Source organism: Danio rerio, chromosome 6 (genome assembly GCF_052040795.2).
Source record: "Danio rerio strain M-AB ecotype USA chromosome 6, GRCz13ab, whole genome shotgun sequence".
NCBI lineage: Eukaryota > Metazoa > Chordata > Actinopteri > Cypriniformes > Danionidae > Danio > Danio rerio.
In genome coordinates, this window is record NC_141026.1 from 13,330,922 (window position 1) to 13,352,858 (window position 21,937).

General features: G+C 34.7%; 1 protein-coding gene and 1 long non-coding RNA gene across 3 annotated transcripts in view; one reads left to right on the forward strand and one right to left on the reverse strand.

The window, feature by feature from the left end:
• gpd2 (glycerol-3-phosphate dehydrogenase 2 (mitochondrial)) overlaps positions 1 to 20,834 on the reverse strand; it is a 77,962-nt gene extending 57,128 nt beyond the window's left edge. Inside the window, 4 exon segments of the mRNA NM_001442041.1 lie at positions 2,087 to 2,211; positions 6,720 to 6,891; positions 17,372 to 17,476; positions 20,722 to 20,834. Of these exon segments, the coding sequence (NP_001428970.1) occupies positions 2,087 to 2,211; positions 6,720 to 6,891; positions 17,372 to 17,470 (396 nt within the window). The 5' untranslated portion in view covers positions 17,471 to 17,476; positions 20,722 to 20,834.
• LOC147843395 (uncharacterized) lies at positions 20,307 to 21,722 on the forward strand. Of its 2 annotated transcripts, none has more exons than XR_015493333.1 (2): positions 20,307 to 20,679; positions 21,412 to 21,722. It is a non-coding gene; the product is annotated as an uncharacterized LOC147843395 (long non-coding RNA). The 2 variants fall into 2 exon arrangements; XR_015493332.1 differs by having other exon boundaries at positions 20,367 to 20,911.
• The last annotated feature ends 215 nt before the right edge of the window (positions 21,723 to 21,937 follow it).

The window sequence follows — 21,937 nt, forward strand, 5'->3', positions numbered from 1 at the left end:
TTTAGGGAATATATGATATACTGTATGTAATTTAGGTTGTAGAACAAACCATGAAAATCTCGTTCATTGTAACTTACTCATAAATTGAAAAGCTGCAATAAAAAACCCTTAAAAGTGTAAAGTAATGTACAAAACTAATCATAAAAATTTAAGTAAAAAAAATTCAAGATGTCTAATGTTCAAAATAATTTTTTATGTATAATATAAATAAATATTTACTGTGTATTGGTTAATAGATTTAAAAGATTCAAAGATTTAAAACTATTGTTATATTTTATATTTTGGGGCCGCACTGTGTTCTTGAAATCTAGTATTTCTTCAACCGATTCTTGTACAAAATATGACTATGAATATTTATAGGTTTCTGGTATGTTGGTAAATAAATTGCAGTTAATCTGAATTATACTTCAGTAGGTGGCAACTGTAATTTTTTTATTATTGTTTATTGTTTTGATCAGAAAAAAGTAAACAGGACACAATATTCAGGCAAGAACTCAAAAATTAAAATAGTTCAAATATTCAAATATTTATATAATATTTACAACTGGGAAAATAAGTAATGAACACTTCACTATTTTTCTCAGAAAACATATTTCTAAAGGTGCTGTTGATTTGAAATGTCCCCTGGATGTTGGTAACAACCAATGAAATTCATATATGAAAAGAAAACAAATCTAATTAGTTTCAAAATTAAGTTATGCGTAATAAAATGAAATGACACCGGGAAAAAGTATTGAACACACGAAGAAAGGGAGGTGTAGAAAGGCAGTGAAAGCCCAGACAGCTGCTAAAATCTCTCAGTAGTTCTTCAGCAACCCTTTGCCCTTCATAATTGTAATTTAATCTTAGCTGCTTCACTCCAACATCTACATTGTCACGATGATGAAGATGAAGCTAGGGACATTTCAGCAAGACAATAATCCAAAACAGCCAAGAAAACTCTCAAATGCTTTCAGAGAAAAAAAAATCAAGCTGTAGAATGGCCCAGCCAATCACCTGACCTGAGTCCAATAAAAAAAAAAAATACAAATTAAAATTTTATAGACGAGACCCACAGAACCATTAAGATTTTTACACTCTGTTTAAGTCTGTGAAAAATTCATGCCTGAGCAATGCATGAAACTTCATTTTCCATATGAGAGGTGTCTTTAAGCAGCCATCACCAAAAAGCCTTACTGTATATATAAAGTATTAAATATATTTCAGTAGTTTAGTACTTTCTCCTTGTGTCATTTAATTGTTATCACACATAACTATTTCAGTTTTTTTTGTTTGGTTTTTATGTTTGTGTTGTTTGGGGCTTTTACCAAAATCTGTTTCAATTTCAAGTCAACAGCTCCTTTAGAAATACAGTATTATTTCCAGAAAAAAACATGACATGTTTAATACTTATTTTCCCTGCTGTATGATAAATATTTAACACTGATGCACAGCATAAAATTATAACATAATAACCCTGATTGGTCACACATTGGTTTAAGTCACAATTCACACTATTAACTACAGGCTTATTACCTGCCTATTATTAAGATATTAATTGCGTTTTAGTAAATATAAAGTATCTTATTCTACGTACCTGATCCTCCCCAATACCTAAACCCAATTAATACACTAATAGCTAAAAAAACAGCTAATAAGTAGTTTATTGACCCAACAGCCTTAGTTAATGGTTTGTAAATATGAATATATTGTGATTTATAGATTAAGTGTTACCACCTTATTTATAATAATAAAACCATATTTTAAATGCATTTATTCCTGTTGTTAATTAAATCGTCCGACTACTGTTGAATGCAGTTATTTCAAGTTTTAAATTTGAAAGTGCAAATTTCTTACTGTCATTTAAAGCCTCTTTTTTATTGTATCAAAATTTCAGTAATAAGAAAAAGTTGTTGGTCAAGCTATCCAGTATATTCTGGTTATTAATCCTCCGCTGTGATGTTTCAGACCTGCAGTATCCTACTAAATGTTTGTCTTTCTCTCAGTCTGTCTTCTAGCTGCTCAAAATGTCACAGTGATGGCGCAAGCAGCCTCGTAATCCTTCTTCGAAATATTAGGGGCAAATCGGGAAAAATGGGGCCTTCACCTGCTCATAATCTAGTTTCATGATGGCTTTCTGCAGATAGCGGACTCCTCCGTGAATGAGCTTGGTGCTCCTGCTGCTGGTGCCCGATGAAAAATCACTGCGTTCTACTAGGGCGGTCTTCAGATCTGGACGAGGGGGCAGAAAGACAGGTATGGAACGGATTAGACAATGCACTGGCATTTCGAGACCTTCTGCTGCCAAATATTTAGACTGCGGCTGCTGTCATTTACATACGGCTTTCTCCGCTATATGTAATATCACAACATGCTTATTGCACCCGGGCACATTCTAATGAGAAGAAAACCTTTTTATGAAATCCAATTGAAATTATCACATTTGAGAGGATAGTACACCCTGAAAAAAGGAACATTTTCTGGTAATTTACTCCACGGGTCATCCAGGATGTAGGTGACCTTTTTTATTAACCAGAAAATGTTTTTATTTTTATTTTGTAATATCTTTAGCTAAAAAAAACGGTTCTTGGTGATTTAGGGAATGCAAGTCAATGAAGAAGTATATTTTTGACCTAAAAATGTAAAAAAGAAAAGAAATAGTCCTTTCAATGCGGTCAATATATACATATACACTCAACGGCCACTTTATTAGGTACACCTGTCCAAATGCTCATTAACACAATTTTTTTATTCAGCCAATTACATGTCAGCAACTCAATGAACTTAGGCAAGTAGACATGATCAAGACCTGCTGCAGTTCAAACTGAGCATCAGAATGGGGAAAAAAAAGGTGATTTAAGTGACTTTGAATGTGGCACGGTTGTTAGTGCCAGACGGGCTGATCTGAGTATTTCAGAAACTGCTGATCTACTGGGTTTTTCACGCACAACCCTCTCTAGGGTTTACAGAGAATGGTTCGAAAAAGAGAAAATATCCAGTGAGCGGCAGTTCTTTGGGCGCAAATGCCTTATTGATACCAGAGGTCAGAGGAGAATGACCAGACTGGTTCCAGCTGATAGAAAGGAAACTCAGTAACTCAAATAGCCACTAGTTACAACCAAGATATACAGAAGAGCATCTCTGAATGCACAACCTTGAGGACCACACCAGGTGCCACTCCTGTCAGTTAAGAACAGGAAACTAAAGTTACAATTCACACAGGCTCTCCAAAATTGGACAATAGAAGATTGGATAAACTTTGTTTGGTCTGATGAGTGTCGATTTCGGCTGTGACATTCAGATGGTAGCGTCAGAATTAGGTATCAACAACATGAAAGCATGGATTCATCCTGCCTTGTATCAATGGTTCAGGCAGGTGGTGGTGGTATAATGGTGTGGGGGATATTTTCTTGGCACACTCTGGGCCCATTAGTACCATTCGAGCATCGTGTCAACGCCACAGCCTACCTGAGTATTGTTGCTGACCATGTCCATTCCCTTATGACCACAGTGTACCCATCTTCTGATGGCTACTTCCAGCAGGATAACATGTCATGTCATAAAGCGTGAATTATCTCAAACTGGTTTCTTGAACATGACAATGAGTTCACTGTACTCAAATGGTCTCCACAGTTACCAGATCTCAATCCAATAGAGCACCTTTGAGATGTGGTGAAATGGGAGATTCGCATTTTGGATGTGCAGCCGACAAATCTGCAGCAACTGCGTTATGCTATCATGTCAATATGGACCAAAATCTCTGAGGAATATTTCCAGTACCTTGTTGAATCTATGCCACGAAGGATTAAGGCAGTTTTGAAGGCAAAAGGGGGTCCAACCTGGGACAAGTAAGGTGTACCTAATAAAGTGGCCAGTAAGTGTATATACTGCTTAATCTATTAATTAGGATATAGAATTATTTTTTTTGTGATATGAGACTTTTGTTATATCGCCCAGCCTTACCAAGAACTGATTAAATGTGTACCTTAAATGCAATATTAGATGCTGTGAATAAAAGTATGTCAAAACCATGAAATAAAAATGTGAAATGATATTAGTGCTTATTCTGAACCATCCAACCTATGGTATGTGAAAAATATACTATCTCAGTTGACAAGAAAATATTGATTGTTTACATTCCCAACTTTTGACTGTTAATATGTGACTGAAATATTTCAGTCACATAAAAATGAAAAAAGCCAATAACAGTAATATCATACAGTGATTATTTCACTTCACAAGACCTCAAGATATCATCGAGAGCAGGGATGGCCAACCCTGTTCCTTGAGATCTAGCCATATCAAACACACCTGCCTGTAATTATCAAGTGCTGTTCAGGTTCTAATTAATTGGTTCAGTAGTGTTTGATCTCTGCAGGATGGTAGAACCCCAGGAACACGGTTGAGCATCCCTAATCTAAAACCAAATGCATTCATTTTGTTTTGCTTATGTATGTTTTTTTAACTCTTAACTTGCATTTAATACGTTACAAAAAACTGTTGAAAAAAAACTTTTTCTCTGTGCGTTTCACTGAAGAAAATAAACCACTTTCATCTTGGATGGTCTGAGGATTAGTAAATTAACATGGACAAAGTGATACAGTTCACTCAAAAATGAAAATGTCTTAAACATTTGTCCTTCTGCTGAGCACAAAGCAAGATATTCTGAGAAATGTTGGGTAAAAAAGCAGCCATTGTCATCCATAGAACACTGTCAGAAATAAAGGTACGACAGCTGTCACTGGGGTGTTACCTTTTCAAAAGGTACACATTTCAACCTAAAAGGTCCATATTAATACCTCAGGGACAAGGTTATAATAGTTTAGGATTTTTCATTAGTTTTCATTTCTTTTATGTTTTGACTATTTGTTTTCAAATTCAGTTAGTTTTTATTCGTTTTTAGAGGCAGATTTACTAGTTTTTTTTAGTTTCTATATTTTGAAATTGCTTAGTTTTAGTTCAGTTTTTATTAGTTTCAGTATTAATTTTAGTTTATTTTTCTAAATAAGGATATTTGTTAGGTGCAAGATTCAAAATCAAAAGAATAAATATTGTATGATAAAAAACTCTTTTTTTTTTTTTAAACCTGTATTCAGAGGACACATGACTACTATCATCCACCGCTACCATCTACCCATCCTCAATCTGAAATACAGCAGCCTACAACAGCAGCCTTAAGTACAATAAGTGTGCAAGGCTGCTTCTGAGGTTAGATACACAGTAGTGACGGGAAGTTCAGATCTTTAATGCGGATGTTTGAACTCAACATGGCAAAATTATGCAGTCAGTGATAGTAATTTCAGTCAGTTAAAACATCACCATGATCTGAAAAATGTCTTACAGTAAAGTTTTGCAGCCAAACTGAAGCATGATTCACTTATTTAAATTCCATTACGATTTTCTGTTATGAAATAAACTTACGTTTTTTTCTCCAGATCCTCTCGTTTAATTCCTCAGTTACCCGCGGTGCAGTTGTTCAAGTTTAGTTCAGTTACAGCAGGCTGTCATGTACTGTACTGTTTGTGTTTGGTTCACTGAATCACGCTTGCGCAGTATTATCGGTTCACTGCTTCTCAAATTTGATCTCTGTGTAACATTGCTGTTCTAAAAACTGAATAAGAGTATATATTGGATTGTTTAGAGTTAGAGGGGGGTATTAGGCTCGTTAAAAAGTAAGTAGTTTGTGGCTAACTGCTTACAGGAGACACGAATCGTTTCAAATGATTCAGTTCGATTTGGTGAACTCGCTCAGCCCATTATTGGTCACAAATGTGTTAAAGTAGTAGTTTTAAGTGTCTGTATTTAATACTGTCACCATGCTGCTGTCATGTACACTCTTTGTCTTTGTCGCTGGATCAACAGCGAGGATGACTGGGGGAAAACCGGCTCAATCCGGCTAATGGCAGCAGGACTACAGACTCTTAGGTGCCATATTATCAAACACACATCTAGTTTTTTTTCTTTAACTCTCGTTTTTATTTTTATTTCAGTTAAAGACAATTATTTCAAATTTTAGTTTTCGTTTTTTCGTTTGTTTTCATTAACTATAATAACCTTGCTCAGGGATACATATTAGTATCTAAAAAGTACAAAATTGTACCTCTCAAATGTTTTAGGTACTAATATATATATTTTAAGGTATCAATATAGACCTTTTAAAAAGGTAACACCCCAGTGACAGCTTTGATACCTCTATTTCCGACAGTGTAGGGACAAAAAATACTATGGAAGTCATTGGCTAATTTTGTCCCATTGTTTTCCTGTGTTCAACAAAAGAAAGTAGTTCAAACAGGTTTAAAACAAGTGGAGGATGAGTAGATGATGACAAAATTTTACATTTTGGCCTTTAAAAACAAGACAGTAGCTATGTTTTGATCCAAAGATGTCAATTAAATTTATGCGCAAAATTGTAATATCTTGTTTATAAAACTATCATCACTTTTTGATAAACTGGTGCAAAATATCAAAAAGTAAGTCTTTATCTTATATAATAAATCACTTGCACCTCAGAAGATGAAGCTAACCCACAATGAATTTTTTCTTATTGGATAGAAAGTTTATCCTACTCAGTTCTCAATGCGCATAAGTTTCCATCAAGCAATTTCTTAAGCAATATTCAAAAATGCGCATAAAAATTTATATGACCAATTCATGGTTGAACTGAAAATGAACATGAGCTAAACAAACATGCTTATCTACAGTTAATATACACAGTAACTACTGCAACTCAAAGTACATACTCCGTGTGACAGCATCTAAGGCACATCCTGAGCCCGTGGCTCCGCCGCCAACAACCAGGACATCAAACTCCTCTGTGTTTCGCAGTGTTGAAAGCTGTTCCTCTCTTGTAGGAAGAGCATCTTTAAACGGCACCTTTAGCTCACCCTGTGCCTCGACATATGCCAACCGAGCCTGAACGCATCCAGAAAAACAAGAGGATGTCAATAAAATTACAACAATAAGCTTTAGACTCTTTAAAGATTCAATCCAGAACTGACGATCCAATTTACAATTACATTAAATCACAGTTCTAAGAATTATTGCTACACAAGTTGTTATTGCTAAATCTAGAAGCTTTCGAACAGATTTAATTTCTGGATTGATCTTTAATCTATAATAATAATAGTAAAATGAAAATCTAAGTTCAAATTAAGTTTAAATAGTAAGCAGATGTCTATAAATTGACTAGATAAACATTGAACATGCACTTTTGATAATAATCACATCAAGACAACATAGAAGGTATTTCATGAAACGTTACGTTAGTAACCATGCCAAGAGGTAGAAATTAAGGGGATTGAATAATGCTTCAAATTAGTGTTGGATTATTAAAGTTCTAGATCGGTTAGTACAGTGAAATATTCCAGTACTAGTTTTAGTTTTAGGACAGTTAACCCTTTAGCATTCATGATATGGTCACTCTTTATGGCAACTTGCACTGTGACTTTTCATATTATGAGAGTAATATGAGTGACCCTGGACCACAAAAACAGCAATATAGTTATGTTGGCAGGTATATTTTGGCAATTTTTCTTCTATGCCAAAAATCCTTGAAATATAAAAAAACACTCCACTTTTTTCCTCTGAAGTTAAACAGTTGAGTTTTGACATTTTTGAATCCATTCAGCTGATCTCTGGGTCTGACAGGAGCACTTTTAGCTTAGACCCCGTCTACACTAATACGTTTAAGTTTTTAAAAGCATAAGTTTTGCTATAGCGTTACGCCATCCGTCAAAAACAGAGCTTTTTGAAAACGCTGGAGAGGTCGTTTTTATTTTAAACCACTGCTACCCCATGTCAGCGTGGATGGGGGAAAACAGAGACATCTGAAAACAGAGATGGGGCTGCAGACATTCACCTGATTCATCTGATTGGGGCTTTTTTCTCAATATTAATTATCCCACACACAGTTCAGTCTTGCATCTTCTTTTTATAAGTTCAGACTTCGCAGGTTTGATATGGAAAAAAAAAAAACTCCTGAGGACACATCGGGTAAATCTTTGAAGGTAACAGAGTGCTTTATAAACTCATTCACATCACCCTGGATACGTTGTTTCACTTTCTTAACAATAAAATGAAAACATGAACTAACTGCCTATTCTCATTTTGATATTAGCAACTTAACAGACACCGAACATATGACTTTATATGAACGTCAGCTTCACTGTATGCATATTTATAACAAAACGGAGTCTATAACATAACTGCTTCCTTTCATTTTCTTCGAAAACTATGAAACATACCCTGTCTCTTTTACTGAATATCAGTTTTAATAATCAATAATGGCCAATATAGAACGCCAGTGTGGATAATTTTTTTCTAAAAAGTTATTAGTGTAAATGGGGTCTTAGGTTAGCATAGATCATTGAATCGGTTTAGACCATTAGCATCCTTCTCAAAAAATACCAAGCTGCAGCTATGGTACGGCAACAAAGTTTCTTGATTATTATATGAATGAATGAGAGTATACTTCCTAACCATTTCAGCAAAAATTTCCGTAGACTAGGGTTGTCATGATAATGGAATTCGGTACCAATCGATACTAAAATTTAAAAAATGTTTTTTTTCCGCTTACATTTGAGCACTGTTGAGCACATTCCTAAACACCGCTGGTTTGCCATTGATATGGCGACACTGGAGCATTTTAAAGTCACGTTGACAAGCTGGTTTGTCTATAAGCTGACATACGAGCGATCCGCTGATGAATCACGGCTTTAAAAAACTTCAGTGTCCCTGTCTCTGTCGTTACCCTCAGTAAACAGAGGTAAGTTCAGTGAACTGATGACTTTCACAGTCAATCACAGTCATTTCTGTAGAGCACTCAAATGTTAGCGTCAAATAAATATTTTTAAAATTTTAGTATCGATTGGTACCGAATTCCAGTATCATGACAACCCTAGTCTACGGAAATTTTCTATGCTGATATGTTGCAATCTATGCAACGATAGTTGCAGAAGAGTCAAGTTGACATAAGAAAATCAAAACTCTTTCCTGAATTTTTTGAGAGACACTGCTAATGGTCTAATCTGGTTCAATAATTTATGCTAAGCTAAAATCCATTACACCTTTTCCAGACATTGGCTGAATAAATAATAAAAAAAAAGATAAAACTCAACTCTTTGGGCCCTATTTTGACGATCCAGGCGCAAAGTCCAAAGCGCCTTGGCGCATGGTCTAGCAGGGTTGAGCTTATTCTCTTAATGACTTCTAGGTGTGTTTTGAGAAAAAAAAACAATCAGAGTATCATCTCCCATTCCCTTTAAGAGTCAGTTGTTACGCGCCACAGTGCATTTGCTATTTACATGGCGGACTTTGTAAGTGGAAAAACTAAATGCTTTAATAGCGAGTAAACAGTTAAATAGAGCATCTACAGCGCGAGAATGAGAGATGAGCGTCCTCATTCTTTACTTTTACTTTCACTCTCGTGCATAGGAAAATGTGTTGTGCGCACAGGCATCTATTAGCATACATAATTCATTTTGTTTGCTAAGCGCAAAGATTTGTTTTAAAACTATTTCTAAATTCAGTTTTAATTTTCAGCAAACGAATAAATGAACAATAATAACGAAATGTGGTCAGAAAGACCTGCTTTGATCTGGTCTATTGAACAGTGTATTTTAGTTCCTCAAAATAGCAATGCGCCAGCGATGTGCCTTAACACGCCTTCTTTTTTGTACTAGAATGCCTATGTGCGCACATATGAGTGCAAATGCATTTTCTATTTAAACAGTGTGCTGCAAAACGTCAAAATGACTCTTGCGTCGAGCTGAAACTAGCAAACAACAAAGTAGTCGCTTTGCGCCACATTGCGCTGGGTGTATGATAGGGCCCTTTATCTCTAGGTGAGTTGTAAAATGAGCTCATGAGTGTTCCTTTAAGTAAAGATCATATTCTATAAAAATATTTTGTAAATCTCTTACTGTAAATATATCAAAACCTGTTTTTTATTAGTTATATGCATTGCTGAGTACTTAATTTGGACAACTTTAAACGCAATTTTCTATTTAGATTTTTGGCCTTAAGGCCAGTTCACACCAGGATGCGTTTTGCTCTCGTTTTTCGTCAACGTTTGATGGCTTGTGACTAAATAAAGGGCGCCAATATAATCGTGCACACCAACACGCAAAACGACAGATGTAAAAGTGTTATATTTTAAAGAAACGCTGCATGCTCAATTTTTGTTTTGACGCACCATGTCAAAACCTTGTGTAACGCCATCTAACATCGAGGAGTGATCTTGCATACTCTTCTGCTTAACGTCAGTAAAAATCGCTTGAATTTGAATCTGGAAAAATGTCTCGAAAAACGATGACGATAAACGCAAACGAAAAGCTTCCCAGTGTATACGAGCCTTAAGAGTCCAAATGTTCAAATAGTTGTATCTTGGTCCAATATTATCCTATTCTAACAAACCATACATCAATGGAAAGATTTTTATTTAGCAAAAATAAACTTTCATGACTGGTTTTGTGGTCCAGGGTCACGTCTTATTACATCCTCATGTTTGACATCAGGTATAAACACTCTTGTTTTCAATAAATCCCCTTATCAATAACCTCAAATCTGAAATAATTGAAAAGAGAGTGAACTGGTGAATGAACAGCTGCCAATCGAAGGCAAAAAAGACCCCAAAAATTCAAATGATGAGAAAACAAGCCAGTGCGAAGCTAGGTGTCGAGGGTTTTAGCCATAATGAAACGTTTTATTCATTTTTTCGTTAGCATTTGGCCTAAATGATTACATCAATCTGCCCCCAAAAGCCGGTAGGGTCCATTTGACTTGCAAATGACCAAATGAGCCCAGACATTTGCAATTTAGACAGTAATAGCATGTAAAAACAAGATTCAGTAATTAGTGTCTATTTCCAAGGACAGACATATTTAAAACATCCGCACACTATTAAGAGAGGCTGTCCTGCAATCAGGACAAGTGTGTGACGGAAACAGAGAATTTCATGCAAATCGGCCACCGCAGTGTGATACTTCAGTCAGAGTGTAACAGTGCCCTTGCCATAGAGGAGACAAACAGGCACTCACAACACACACCCACACCCACACACACACAGACACACTCACCAAATTAACATTACAATCCCAAAGATTAGCATCTGTCACATGCATGATTGCAAGCAAATTTTTGAAAGAAGATGTATTCTTTCTCTTTTGACTTTTGCTTACCCTTTTAGGCTGCATTGAGATGACACGAGGGACAAATAAACATAAATAAATGGAGAAACATCAGAACAAAAGTTTGTGTCAGTGAATCGCATAACATGGGATGCAAATGCAGATGACAAAGTGATGCTGTGGTACAGAGACTTTTGAAAGTCTCTTCAAATCAAATCAGTAAATTGAATGAAGAAGGTTTAACCTATGGTAAAGTGGTTGTAAAATAAAGGGCCGCAAGGGACCACTGGAGGGTGTGTGGAAATATTTGGAGAAAATGCATAAAACATGTAGACATATATTTACATATTTAACAAAATATGTAATAATTAAAATAAAATATTAAATTAATTAAACATTTTAACATAAATTAATACTTTTTTTTATAAAAAACAGCTAGAATAAATAAATTTTTACAAAAAAGAACAACTAAAATACATTACAAGTTCAATTATAATAATAATGTCTTGTCAAATTATTAATACGAAATATACATTTTTAAATAAATAAATAAAAGATGTTTTTATAAAAAAATGCATTCCAATTTAAATAATAATAGTGGTAATAATAATAATAATAATAATAATAATAATAATAATAATAATAAGAATGTATTACCAAATTATCAATACAGAAACATGATTACTATGATTCAAATGTATAATGCAATAATGTAATCAAAATAAAAATAAAATATTAAAATTAAACATTATATACATTTATAAATTAATAAAAATTTTTTATTGATTTATTAATGTATTAAATGTAACTTTAAACAAAAAACAACTAAAATGCATTCCAATTTGAATTATAATAATAATGTATTATAAATAAATGAAAAAAACAAATGCAAATGTGGTTAAACTGAAAACTAAAATAAATTATTAAAATAAACTAATTATTGAATTTAAAAAAATTATAATTGAATGTAAATGAAACCACATATTTTCTAAATAGTATTTTAGACCCATTAATAATAATAATTCAATTAAAAATGTAAAAACACCTTACCAATTTGTTTACAAATATGTGCATGTGTATATATATATATATATATATATATATATATATATATATATATATATATATATATATATATATATATATATATATATATATATATATATATATATATACACACACACACATACAAACTCAAGTTCTCCCATAACTGTTTATCTTTTTTGGCCAAATTAATAGTGTAGTGACAATCTCCTAGGCAACCGCATCCTTGAAAGTGCATAATTCTCTCGCTCCCTGGAGTTTCATTGGGATTGGAACAGTTGAGATGCAAGATAATGGACAAAATGGGCTTGGGAAGATTTAAATAAATGATGAGAGAGAAAATCAGGACTCCCATTGCTCTTCAAGGGTCTGCCTTTTTTTCCTCCATTTGTTTCAGAAAGCCTTGTTGATTATCTTAATCTACTTGACCTTCCGTTATTTGGTATAGCATCTAAACAGACGAGACCCCTGGGGTTCTTACTAGTTTAAATACACACAGAACATGGTGTGTGACACACTCCCTGATGGCGTGAATGGGGATCAGATTGTTCATGATTACATATTCAAGAGAGATCTTTTAAACAATGTGTGTGTCACTGTTCGACTCTAATCTCCCTTTAGCAAACACAACCTGATTTTAATAAGATAGTCCACCATAGAGAGAGAACGGCCCGAGTTCGGAGACTTGAGGCACTACCTGAAGGTGTTTTGGAGATTCGTTAATGTAACTGGATTTGCTAGGTCTGATCTTAATGAGATTTGTCGTATGCTCTCGTGAACTCCCGTTGACCACACGAAAACATGAATAGGCTATTTAAGGGGACGGTTATAAATAAAGTGATCTGGGATTTGATATTGGCATAGAGGGTTTGAGGTAAAGGTGCAATAGGAGATCTAGGAAAATGCTAATGTTAGCCTGATAGCGCTCAAAGCATCAAAATCTATGCCTCCTGAACATTTGTGTGTGCACTAGAGAACTTCACTAAATCATATAACATTTACCAGAGAGAAAACTTTAGAGTACAGTTAGGCCGTACTCACACTAGGTACAGTTGCCTCGAACCGGGCCAAAGCACGCTTGTTCCCCCTCCCGTCTCCCACGACGGCCCGCGCTCACACCACAAACGGGCTTCGGCACGCTTACGTCATTGCTGCTGCGCTGTTCAGTGAGAAGCGCTCTCTCACTCAGCAGCACAGTGGAGATTTCTCTAGTTATATCGTTTCGGTCGTTTGATATGCTGTCAAATATTTCGCCAAACAGTCCTTAGGGATGCGGGGACACGCAGTCAGATATTTCGCCGAACAGATCCGCCACTTTTGGCGCTCATAAACAATCATAAAGCTCTCATGCTGCAGGAATGAGGAGGTCTGCTGAAGCTGCGCAGCTGTCGTGCTGTGAGCAGTTCTCGTCTTTAATAAACTACGGCAGTTTGCGTTCACTGAACAGTAAGAATGAATTATAAATCCATATGAAACAGTCCCTTTAAAGTCACGTCTCGCTTTCAGTTTCGGCCTTTGGCGAGTTTTGCACTCACACACAAAAGCCCAAAGTGAACCGCGCTCAGGCACACCTCTTCCAACCGGGCCAGGGCCGGCCAAGTGAACCGTGCTTGAGCCCGATTCAGCGCACTCACACTTCTCAAACGATCCGGGAAACGGGCCTGGGCACGGTACGGATGGCATAGTGTGAGTAGGCCCTTAGTTATTACAATACATAACTTTAACAAAAGATGGTAGGTTGTCCATGACATAATGCTTTCTGTGCAAGTGGGACATGCAGAAATACGCAATTACACAGGGCCAGACAGAATGTGCCAATCCAGACTCATTATGGATACGCACCCCTATATTCATTTCTGGAGAGCGCGAAATACCTCGCAGGATGTTTTTTTTTTGTTGCAGTTTTAGTTTTTGCAAATCCCCCAGAGGCTGCTGGGTATGATTTTTCAGATCTCAAATTTCTCTCGCAAGTTCCATTCGTGCCTGTTCTTCTAACTTAAATTCACCAGAGGTCGCTGTCAACTGACTAACTGACTGATGGATCAATCCCCCCGCCTACCCCCTTCCCTAAACCCAACTAATAGCGTTTTTAAAAGCGCCGACTGACCCGCCCACCCACCTGATTTTTTTACCACGTTTTCAGATCTTACCACGTTCTCACCCTGCTATTTACTTGTTAATTTTATTTTTTGCTTTTTTTGTTTTGTTTCACCTGCTTTCTAGCACCATTCTTCACCAGACTCGAACCCCATCTTCACGGTCAACTCTGCTCAGATCCGTCAATGTACGCAGCGAGCCACCGGGCAAACTGGTAACAGCAGAAAAGCAGTCCACACAGAGGTAAGCGGTCAGCTGGTAGGGTGAAAAGAAACAGAAGCCGTCGGCGGCATCATACTGCCCTGTACCGTTTGCTTTAAAAACTTAATGAAGCCATGCGTAGCTCTGGCTACATAATTCGCACTCTCCAGAAATGTATAAAGGGGTATGTAATCCCAATGAGCCTGTGTTGGAATCTGCAGACATTTTTTGTTATTTCGGTGCAGAATTTTGTAAAACATCTGTGGAATGATTTGGGGAGTATCCGCTTGTTAAGTGTAATGTCACGCGAATCGGCTTCCGGGTCCAATCGCTCTATCAAATGAGGAGTCTCATCAAATTGTAATAATAAACGTTTACAAAGTGCTGTAATACTTTTGAAAATCACAAGCGCAATATACAGTTGAAGTCAAAATTATTAGCACCACTTTATTTATTTATTTTTTATTTTTTAAATATTTCCCAAATTGTGTTTAACAGAGCAGGGAAATTTTCACAATATGTGTCTGATTTTTTTTTCTTCTGGAGAAAGTCTTATTTGATTTTTTTAGGCTAGAAAAAAAGCAGTTTTATATTTTTTAAAAACCATTTTAGGTCAAAATGATTAGCCCCTTTAAGCTATATATTTTTTCAATAGTCTACAGAACAAACCATCGTTATACAATAATTTGCCTAATTACCCTATCCTGCCTAGTTTACCTAATTAACCTAGTTTAGCCTTTAAATGTCACTTTAAACTGTATAGAAGTGTCTTAAAAATATCTAGTAAAATATTATATACTGTCATCATGGCAAAGATAAAATAAATCAGTAATTAGAAATGAGCTATAAAAATTATTATGTTTAGAAATGTGTTGAAAAATCTTCTCTTAGTTAAACAGAAATTGGGGGAAAAAAATAAACATTGAGGCTAATAATTCAGGGGGGCTAATAATTCAACTGTATATATACCTATTATACGACGACCAGAAAGTGATTAATCTTTTATAAATTGTTACAATTTTGGTATTTGTTATGCAGCAAGTCCAGACACTGTTGTGTACACCATGATTTCATATAAAATTCACTTTAATGTGTGATAGGACTAAAAAGTGGCCATAAATAAATATTTTCTCAATTCACATGAGTAGCGGCTTGGACCCAGAAACAATTTTCCATACGTCACAAATACGTCATGACTAAACAATCGTAACTAAAAACTTTTAAAACACATTTAAAAGTTATTACTTTTTATTTCATTTAAGGTTTACAATGCAAATCTAATAAGAACTACTTGTGTAATACACAAAGTAAGTCTTTCATATGTCTACTAGTAGGGCCAGACAGAATCTGCGGACGTTTTTGGCTATTTCTGCTGAGAATTTTGTTAAAAATTTACGGATTTCTGCTGAATTATTTTGGGAATATCGTAACTAAAACCTTAATATGTTCTTTTTAATACATCTTTTTATCTTTAATTTAATGTTTACAATGCAAATCCAATTAGATCCACTTTATTTGGTAAACAAAGCAAGTCTCTCATATAATATCTCTACTAAAAGACAGAAAATATTACTGTGTAAACGGCATTGTACATAAATCAGATGAACATTCTCATATTAGTCAATAATATTACCGAAATGTATTTAAAAACTGAATAAATATAAATTTACACACATTTACTTAAGTAAATAAACAGAATTAATGATGGGCTAAAAATCTGCGGAAATCTGCGGAAAATCTGGATTTCTGCGCACAGATTTGGTGTGGGCCTACTAATAAGTAATAATATTACTTTACAAACCGCATTGTACATAAACTAAATAAACATTTCAATATTATTCAATAATATTACTACAATAAATATAAAAAGTCAATTAATATATATTTACACACATTTACATGATTAAATAATTTAATCGAATGATGGGCTCAACAATCTGTGGATTTCTGCATGCACAGATTCTGTGCGGGTCTAGCAATTACATACAAAGCTCAGCATATAAAAGTACACCCCTCACAAATCTCTCATTTAAATTCCTATTTATAATAGTAAGCTATACAATATTATGTGTGCATATACATTAGTGAGTACTGAAGCCAAATCTGGAGCGTATCTACTTAAATACCTTACGATGACGGTCCAAAAACTAGTACACCCAAATATATATGTTATGGAAAAATATTAAATACAATTTTAAAAAAGAGGAAAAATCAAGAGAAGCAAAAAAAAAAAAAAAAAAAAAAAGGAAAATTTTGTTGAAATTTTGTTGGTTGTTAAATATTATTTTGCTTGAATTAAATTGTATTATCTTTCAATTTCTAAATCTGTTTGGTGACTAAAATATAATTTAAATAAATATATCTGTTTAATAAATCTGTTTTATTCAAATGCACCCAAATACATTGCCTATATTCACTGAAAAATGGATACAAATATTCATTTTCAAAATGGGTTGTACTCAGTTACGCTGAGCACTGAATTTTGACAGGCAGGGACAGCCTATAATAATGTTTGGACCTAACGTTCTGATTTGACAAACTTTTCGTAGACCTTCCACAGAATATTAAAATACATATAAATACATTTGGACCACTTAATTTAATGATTGCTATCAGGATGTGAAGAGACTTCTAGCCAGCATAACAAATTGTTTCTAAAGACAACCAGCTACTGCACCTTTAAGCTGTATCTTTAAGGTTGTATAAAGACAGAGAGCACATTCCTGAGTCAGGATAAGACACGCTTTAGGAGAGACGGGTGTGAACAGCTGCGGTCGGTCTATTCTGTTCTCTAACCTGTAGGAGTCACTGTGTGGATGTGAAATGTGAAACCAAAATGTGTGGTATTTGTCAAAAGATTTGGCCAGAACTTCACATTGAGACCACTGAGAAGAACACTCGCGGTATTTACTGTAAATTAATACCTGATTCTTCCTGTATTCAAAGAACTGTGATAGGCCGACGGCTGTAGCTACAGCTCCGCCCCCTATTAGAGTTCCCTTCAATGCCTTTCTGAAAGCCATGGATCCCTGAAACAGATTTAAAAACATCAGAGAGAGTCATACTTTTGGTATTAGATAATGTTTTAATATTTCTTTATTTTTCCAACTCTTGATAACTGTTATGCAAAAAAAAGCACTGGATATTTTGCACAAAGTACTACATATTTATTATGTTTATTACATATGTTAAATGTAACATGCACAAATTAGCCATTAAAAGCATAAATAAAGCTTTAACATTAATATTTTTTTCTATTTATGAACATCAACCATTTTACAATAACACTTTTCAATAATGCTCCATTAGTTAACACATTTACTAGTTCAATTCTCGATTATTTGTATATCCCTTTTTACAATAACTATTGTCTCAAAGCAGCTTTACAAAAGGTGCACAACATTGCATTACAATCAAATTAAGTTAAAGTTAAAATAAAACTTATTATATATAAACATATTTAACCTGCAGTAGTTTAATTGCATGTTCTAATGTAAACAAACAATGAAGAATGCATTTTTAATACAGTATTTGTTCCTCTTTGTTAACATTAATTAAAAATAAACTTGTTTATTGCTACTCTAGAATTTTTACTAAGATTTCCAGGATTAGACATCAACTAATATGTCGTTTGGTGTAATAATATCTTATTTGGTCAGAAATATTTTGCACAATAATAACTTGATGTCACATTAAAAAGGTCCAAAATTGTTACATACTTTGACACTATCCTTCAAACCTCTGAATTTGATCTATTTGTCACTATTAAGCTTTTAAGCATTTAAAATATCAAAACATTAATAAGTACAGGTTTAATATAAGTATATTGTTCTTTTAACAATCAAAACTGAATGAAAAAGTAATATTTTTTTCTTAAAAGTTATTTAAAACATTATAGTAAAACGTTTCTAAATTTGATGGGGACACCAAAAAAATGGGACAATCCTTCTGACACATAAACAGTGTAAACAAAAAGAATCATTATGTCAAATGTTTATGTCTGAAATTGCTTGATTATTTAAATTGATTTGACTGACAACTTTGTATACATTTTTGCCTACATTCTGAAGATTAAACTAAATAAAATAAGCAATGTCCACACGCTTTCCCAATGGAAATATATAAATTGATAACATCTTTAAAAATACAATTTTTTAAAACAGAGAGCGAGCACATCTAACAAAAAAACTCGCAAAACTACACTTCAAATCGTCACCTTGGAACTATAATGTTCTATCTGCGTTCTGAGTGATTAAGGCATATTGAGCTTTAAAGTTTTTGCATTCCATAGCAATGTAAATAATAAGAACATGTCAATAACTCAATTTTGACAAAAATGTCAGATAGATTCTTTTAATTCTAAGGTGAGGAAATAATTGAGAACCCAAAACAAAAAGAAAAATGAACAGTAACACTTTAAAATAATGGTCCATTAGTTAACATATTTACTAACATGAATTAAGTACGAACAATATTGTATTAATTATAGTTCAATAGTTACTAATGCGTTATTAAAATCCAACATTGTGCTTGTTAACATCAAGTGGCAACCTCCCGCTCTCCGTTGTGAAGCAAATACAGAAGTAACTGAAACTGCAATTCATAAAAAATTCCGCTAGTCCTGGCTCCATAATAGAGCACATTTCTATTGACCCCACTGTTAAAATGGCCAACTTTACAGCAGAAAAAAAGGTGTTTACAGCCTGGTACAAAGAACGATTTTGGTTCATACAGTTGTCATATAGTGTTATGGATTTCATAAATAGCCTTGCATTCACTAACACAGACTATATTTGAACGCTGCGTCTCTTTGCCCTTGTTTAGTATCCACCGGTCGGTGCGATGACGCGCGTACAATATGGCGACAGCGGCCACGCTGACTTGTAACTTCTTTTGCGTTCTTCAGAAATCCATGGCTGACGTCACGAATACTACATCCATATCTTTTACAGCCTACGGTTAACATTTGTAAATGTCCTGTGACTTTAATTTTCTTAAATAATGTTAACAAAGTTGAATAAATAGGCTACTGTAATATATGTAGAATGGTGTTCATTATTTGCTCATGTTATTAAATACATTAACATTGTACTTAGGCATGGGCTGGTATATGATTCTGACGGTATGATAACCTTGGATTAAAATATAACAGTATCACGATGTTATGATTAGTGCTCTAAAATATGTTCTTTTTAAATGTCTGGGTAAAAAACTAAAACTTTTTTCCCCTTTTGAACACAATATATTTTAATTTGAGAAACATTTACCATATTTTGGAGCAGTAAACATGTTAGGTTAAATAATGAAAATCAATCATTGACTTTTGCTGTCTTCATTAGTTTAAAAATCACTCATTTCTTTACGAATCTTTTGATATCTTTCCTCCCGGAGATACTGTTGCCCCAAAAAACAAACAAACCCCCCAAAAAATCTTACATTTACTTTAGGAACAGTATAGTGTACATAATGGACCAATATTTGAAGGTGTTATCAAATTAAACAATCACATTCACCGATTCACAAATTTAACAATCACTCTCCAATCTTGTGATGATGTAATAAACCTGTAATACGACATAACTTCCACATGTCCAGGTCCAGTCTGTGTACATGACTACTGTGCTGACAAGCTGGTGAAGGTCAAAGTAAAGCTATAATCTATCTCGACCTATTGCTCTGGGCAGGGATGCAAGTCATATCACTACATGACACTAGAGGAAGTGAATGAATCATTTTACTACACTGTTTGAGTTCACGCCTGTCCCGCATGGCTCGTTTATGGACACCCATGTGCAAAAGAGAGAAACACAATGTCTGAAAGAGATCTCACAGGTTATTATTTGACCAGAATCAAACGCTGAATATGTAAATGAGGCTAAATGTGTGAACATTTAAAAAAAACTGTAGCATTAGCAGACTATAAGATCCTTCCTCAAATCGTTTTCACTTAATCTGAAACATCACAACAGCTTAAATCTTAAAGACAACAGTGATAGTGTAATCCATCCTGTCCATCTCTTGAACTCACACATATACAGAATCAAATCTCTACGATCGACATTACGACAAATACATCGTGCGATTATATGAAGCCAAGCCTGAAGCTATGAATATAACGCTTAAAACAATTCCGTGACAAATAGTGTAAGAATTGATGGACTGGAGCAACAGTGGATGGCTCGCATCCAAGAATAGACCGGACAGCCTCGACGGTCGACGTCAAAAGAAAACGGTAAATAGCCTAACACATCGACAAAATCAGGTTTTTACTTACTGCTTTTGGTGACGGTGATGATGATGGTGTCTAAAAGGGAAATTCATGGACAGTGAAGCTATCAACTGTGTGATGTTACAATGTTACTTATTGAGGAATCCAGGAAGTGCACTGACAGGAAGCGTTTGACTGACAGGCACACGGACGAATGAGTTTTGAGGATTCACAACGCTCGTCCAATCATATTTAGGTAGGCGTTTACTTGCGACTAGTTGTAAACGTATTTTGCAAGACCGTCATTAAAAATAAAGGACGATGCGTGACACGAAATACATTGTTTAATTCGGGGTTAAAGGGTAGTAGCTATAATCGAATGTATTTAGACGACATATAGGTTAACCTGTTGGGTTTTAAAAACTAAATGTGTTTATTTTTTAAAGAAAATAGTGTGAAAGTGATGTTAATTCGAAAAATGTGTTGTTAATTTGGCGTTTTTTTAAAACATTAAGATTGTTTTTTAAGGCATATTTTAAGATTTTTTTTTGCAAGAACGCGTTTATGCAAGAATACTTATTTTCTTGATAGCCTACTGCTATTTTCCTCTCTCTCTCTCTCTCTCTCTCTCTCTTTCTCTCTGTGATATTAAAAAGCTAAACTGAGCTGCGGGATGTACGACAGCACGCCCTTTGGAGTGTTTTAAAGGTATTATTTTGTTCTGTGGATTCTTCACGAGGCACTTTATCGTGTCAGTTTCACAGGTGAGACTCTCAGCCTGAAAAGTTCAGCGCGACCGCATCACGGGCGTCATGGAGTTGGAAGAAGCGGACGTAGCAATGACGCAACTCGCTTCAGTCCAAACAAAGTTGCCTCTGTTTCAGCGGGATTCCCTTCTCACAATGGAAAACCTTCAGCGCTCAGATAGAGAAGTGGAATCAGATGAAACACATCCTAATCTACTGAAACTTTCCCTGCGCATGATGCAGGTAAAAACAGATGGCGTCACTGTATTACTCTGTTTCTTGTCCTGCATCCTTAATTTTTAAAGAGATGTAGCAATTCGATCAGCATTGTTGCTAATTGCTATTAATGTCAGCTTTGCATTAATCTCTTAAAGTATGCTTTGGCTCTTCTTTAAAAAGTATATATTTATATGGTGGGTGTGTGTGCGTGCGTGTGTGTGTGCGTGCGTGCGTGCGTGTGTGTGTGTGTCAGTATGCTAATGTGTTTTTTGACATCATTTTATGCTTTTTTATTTTTAATAAATTTTTTATGATAA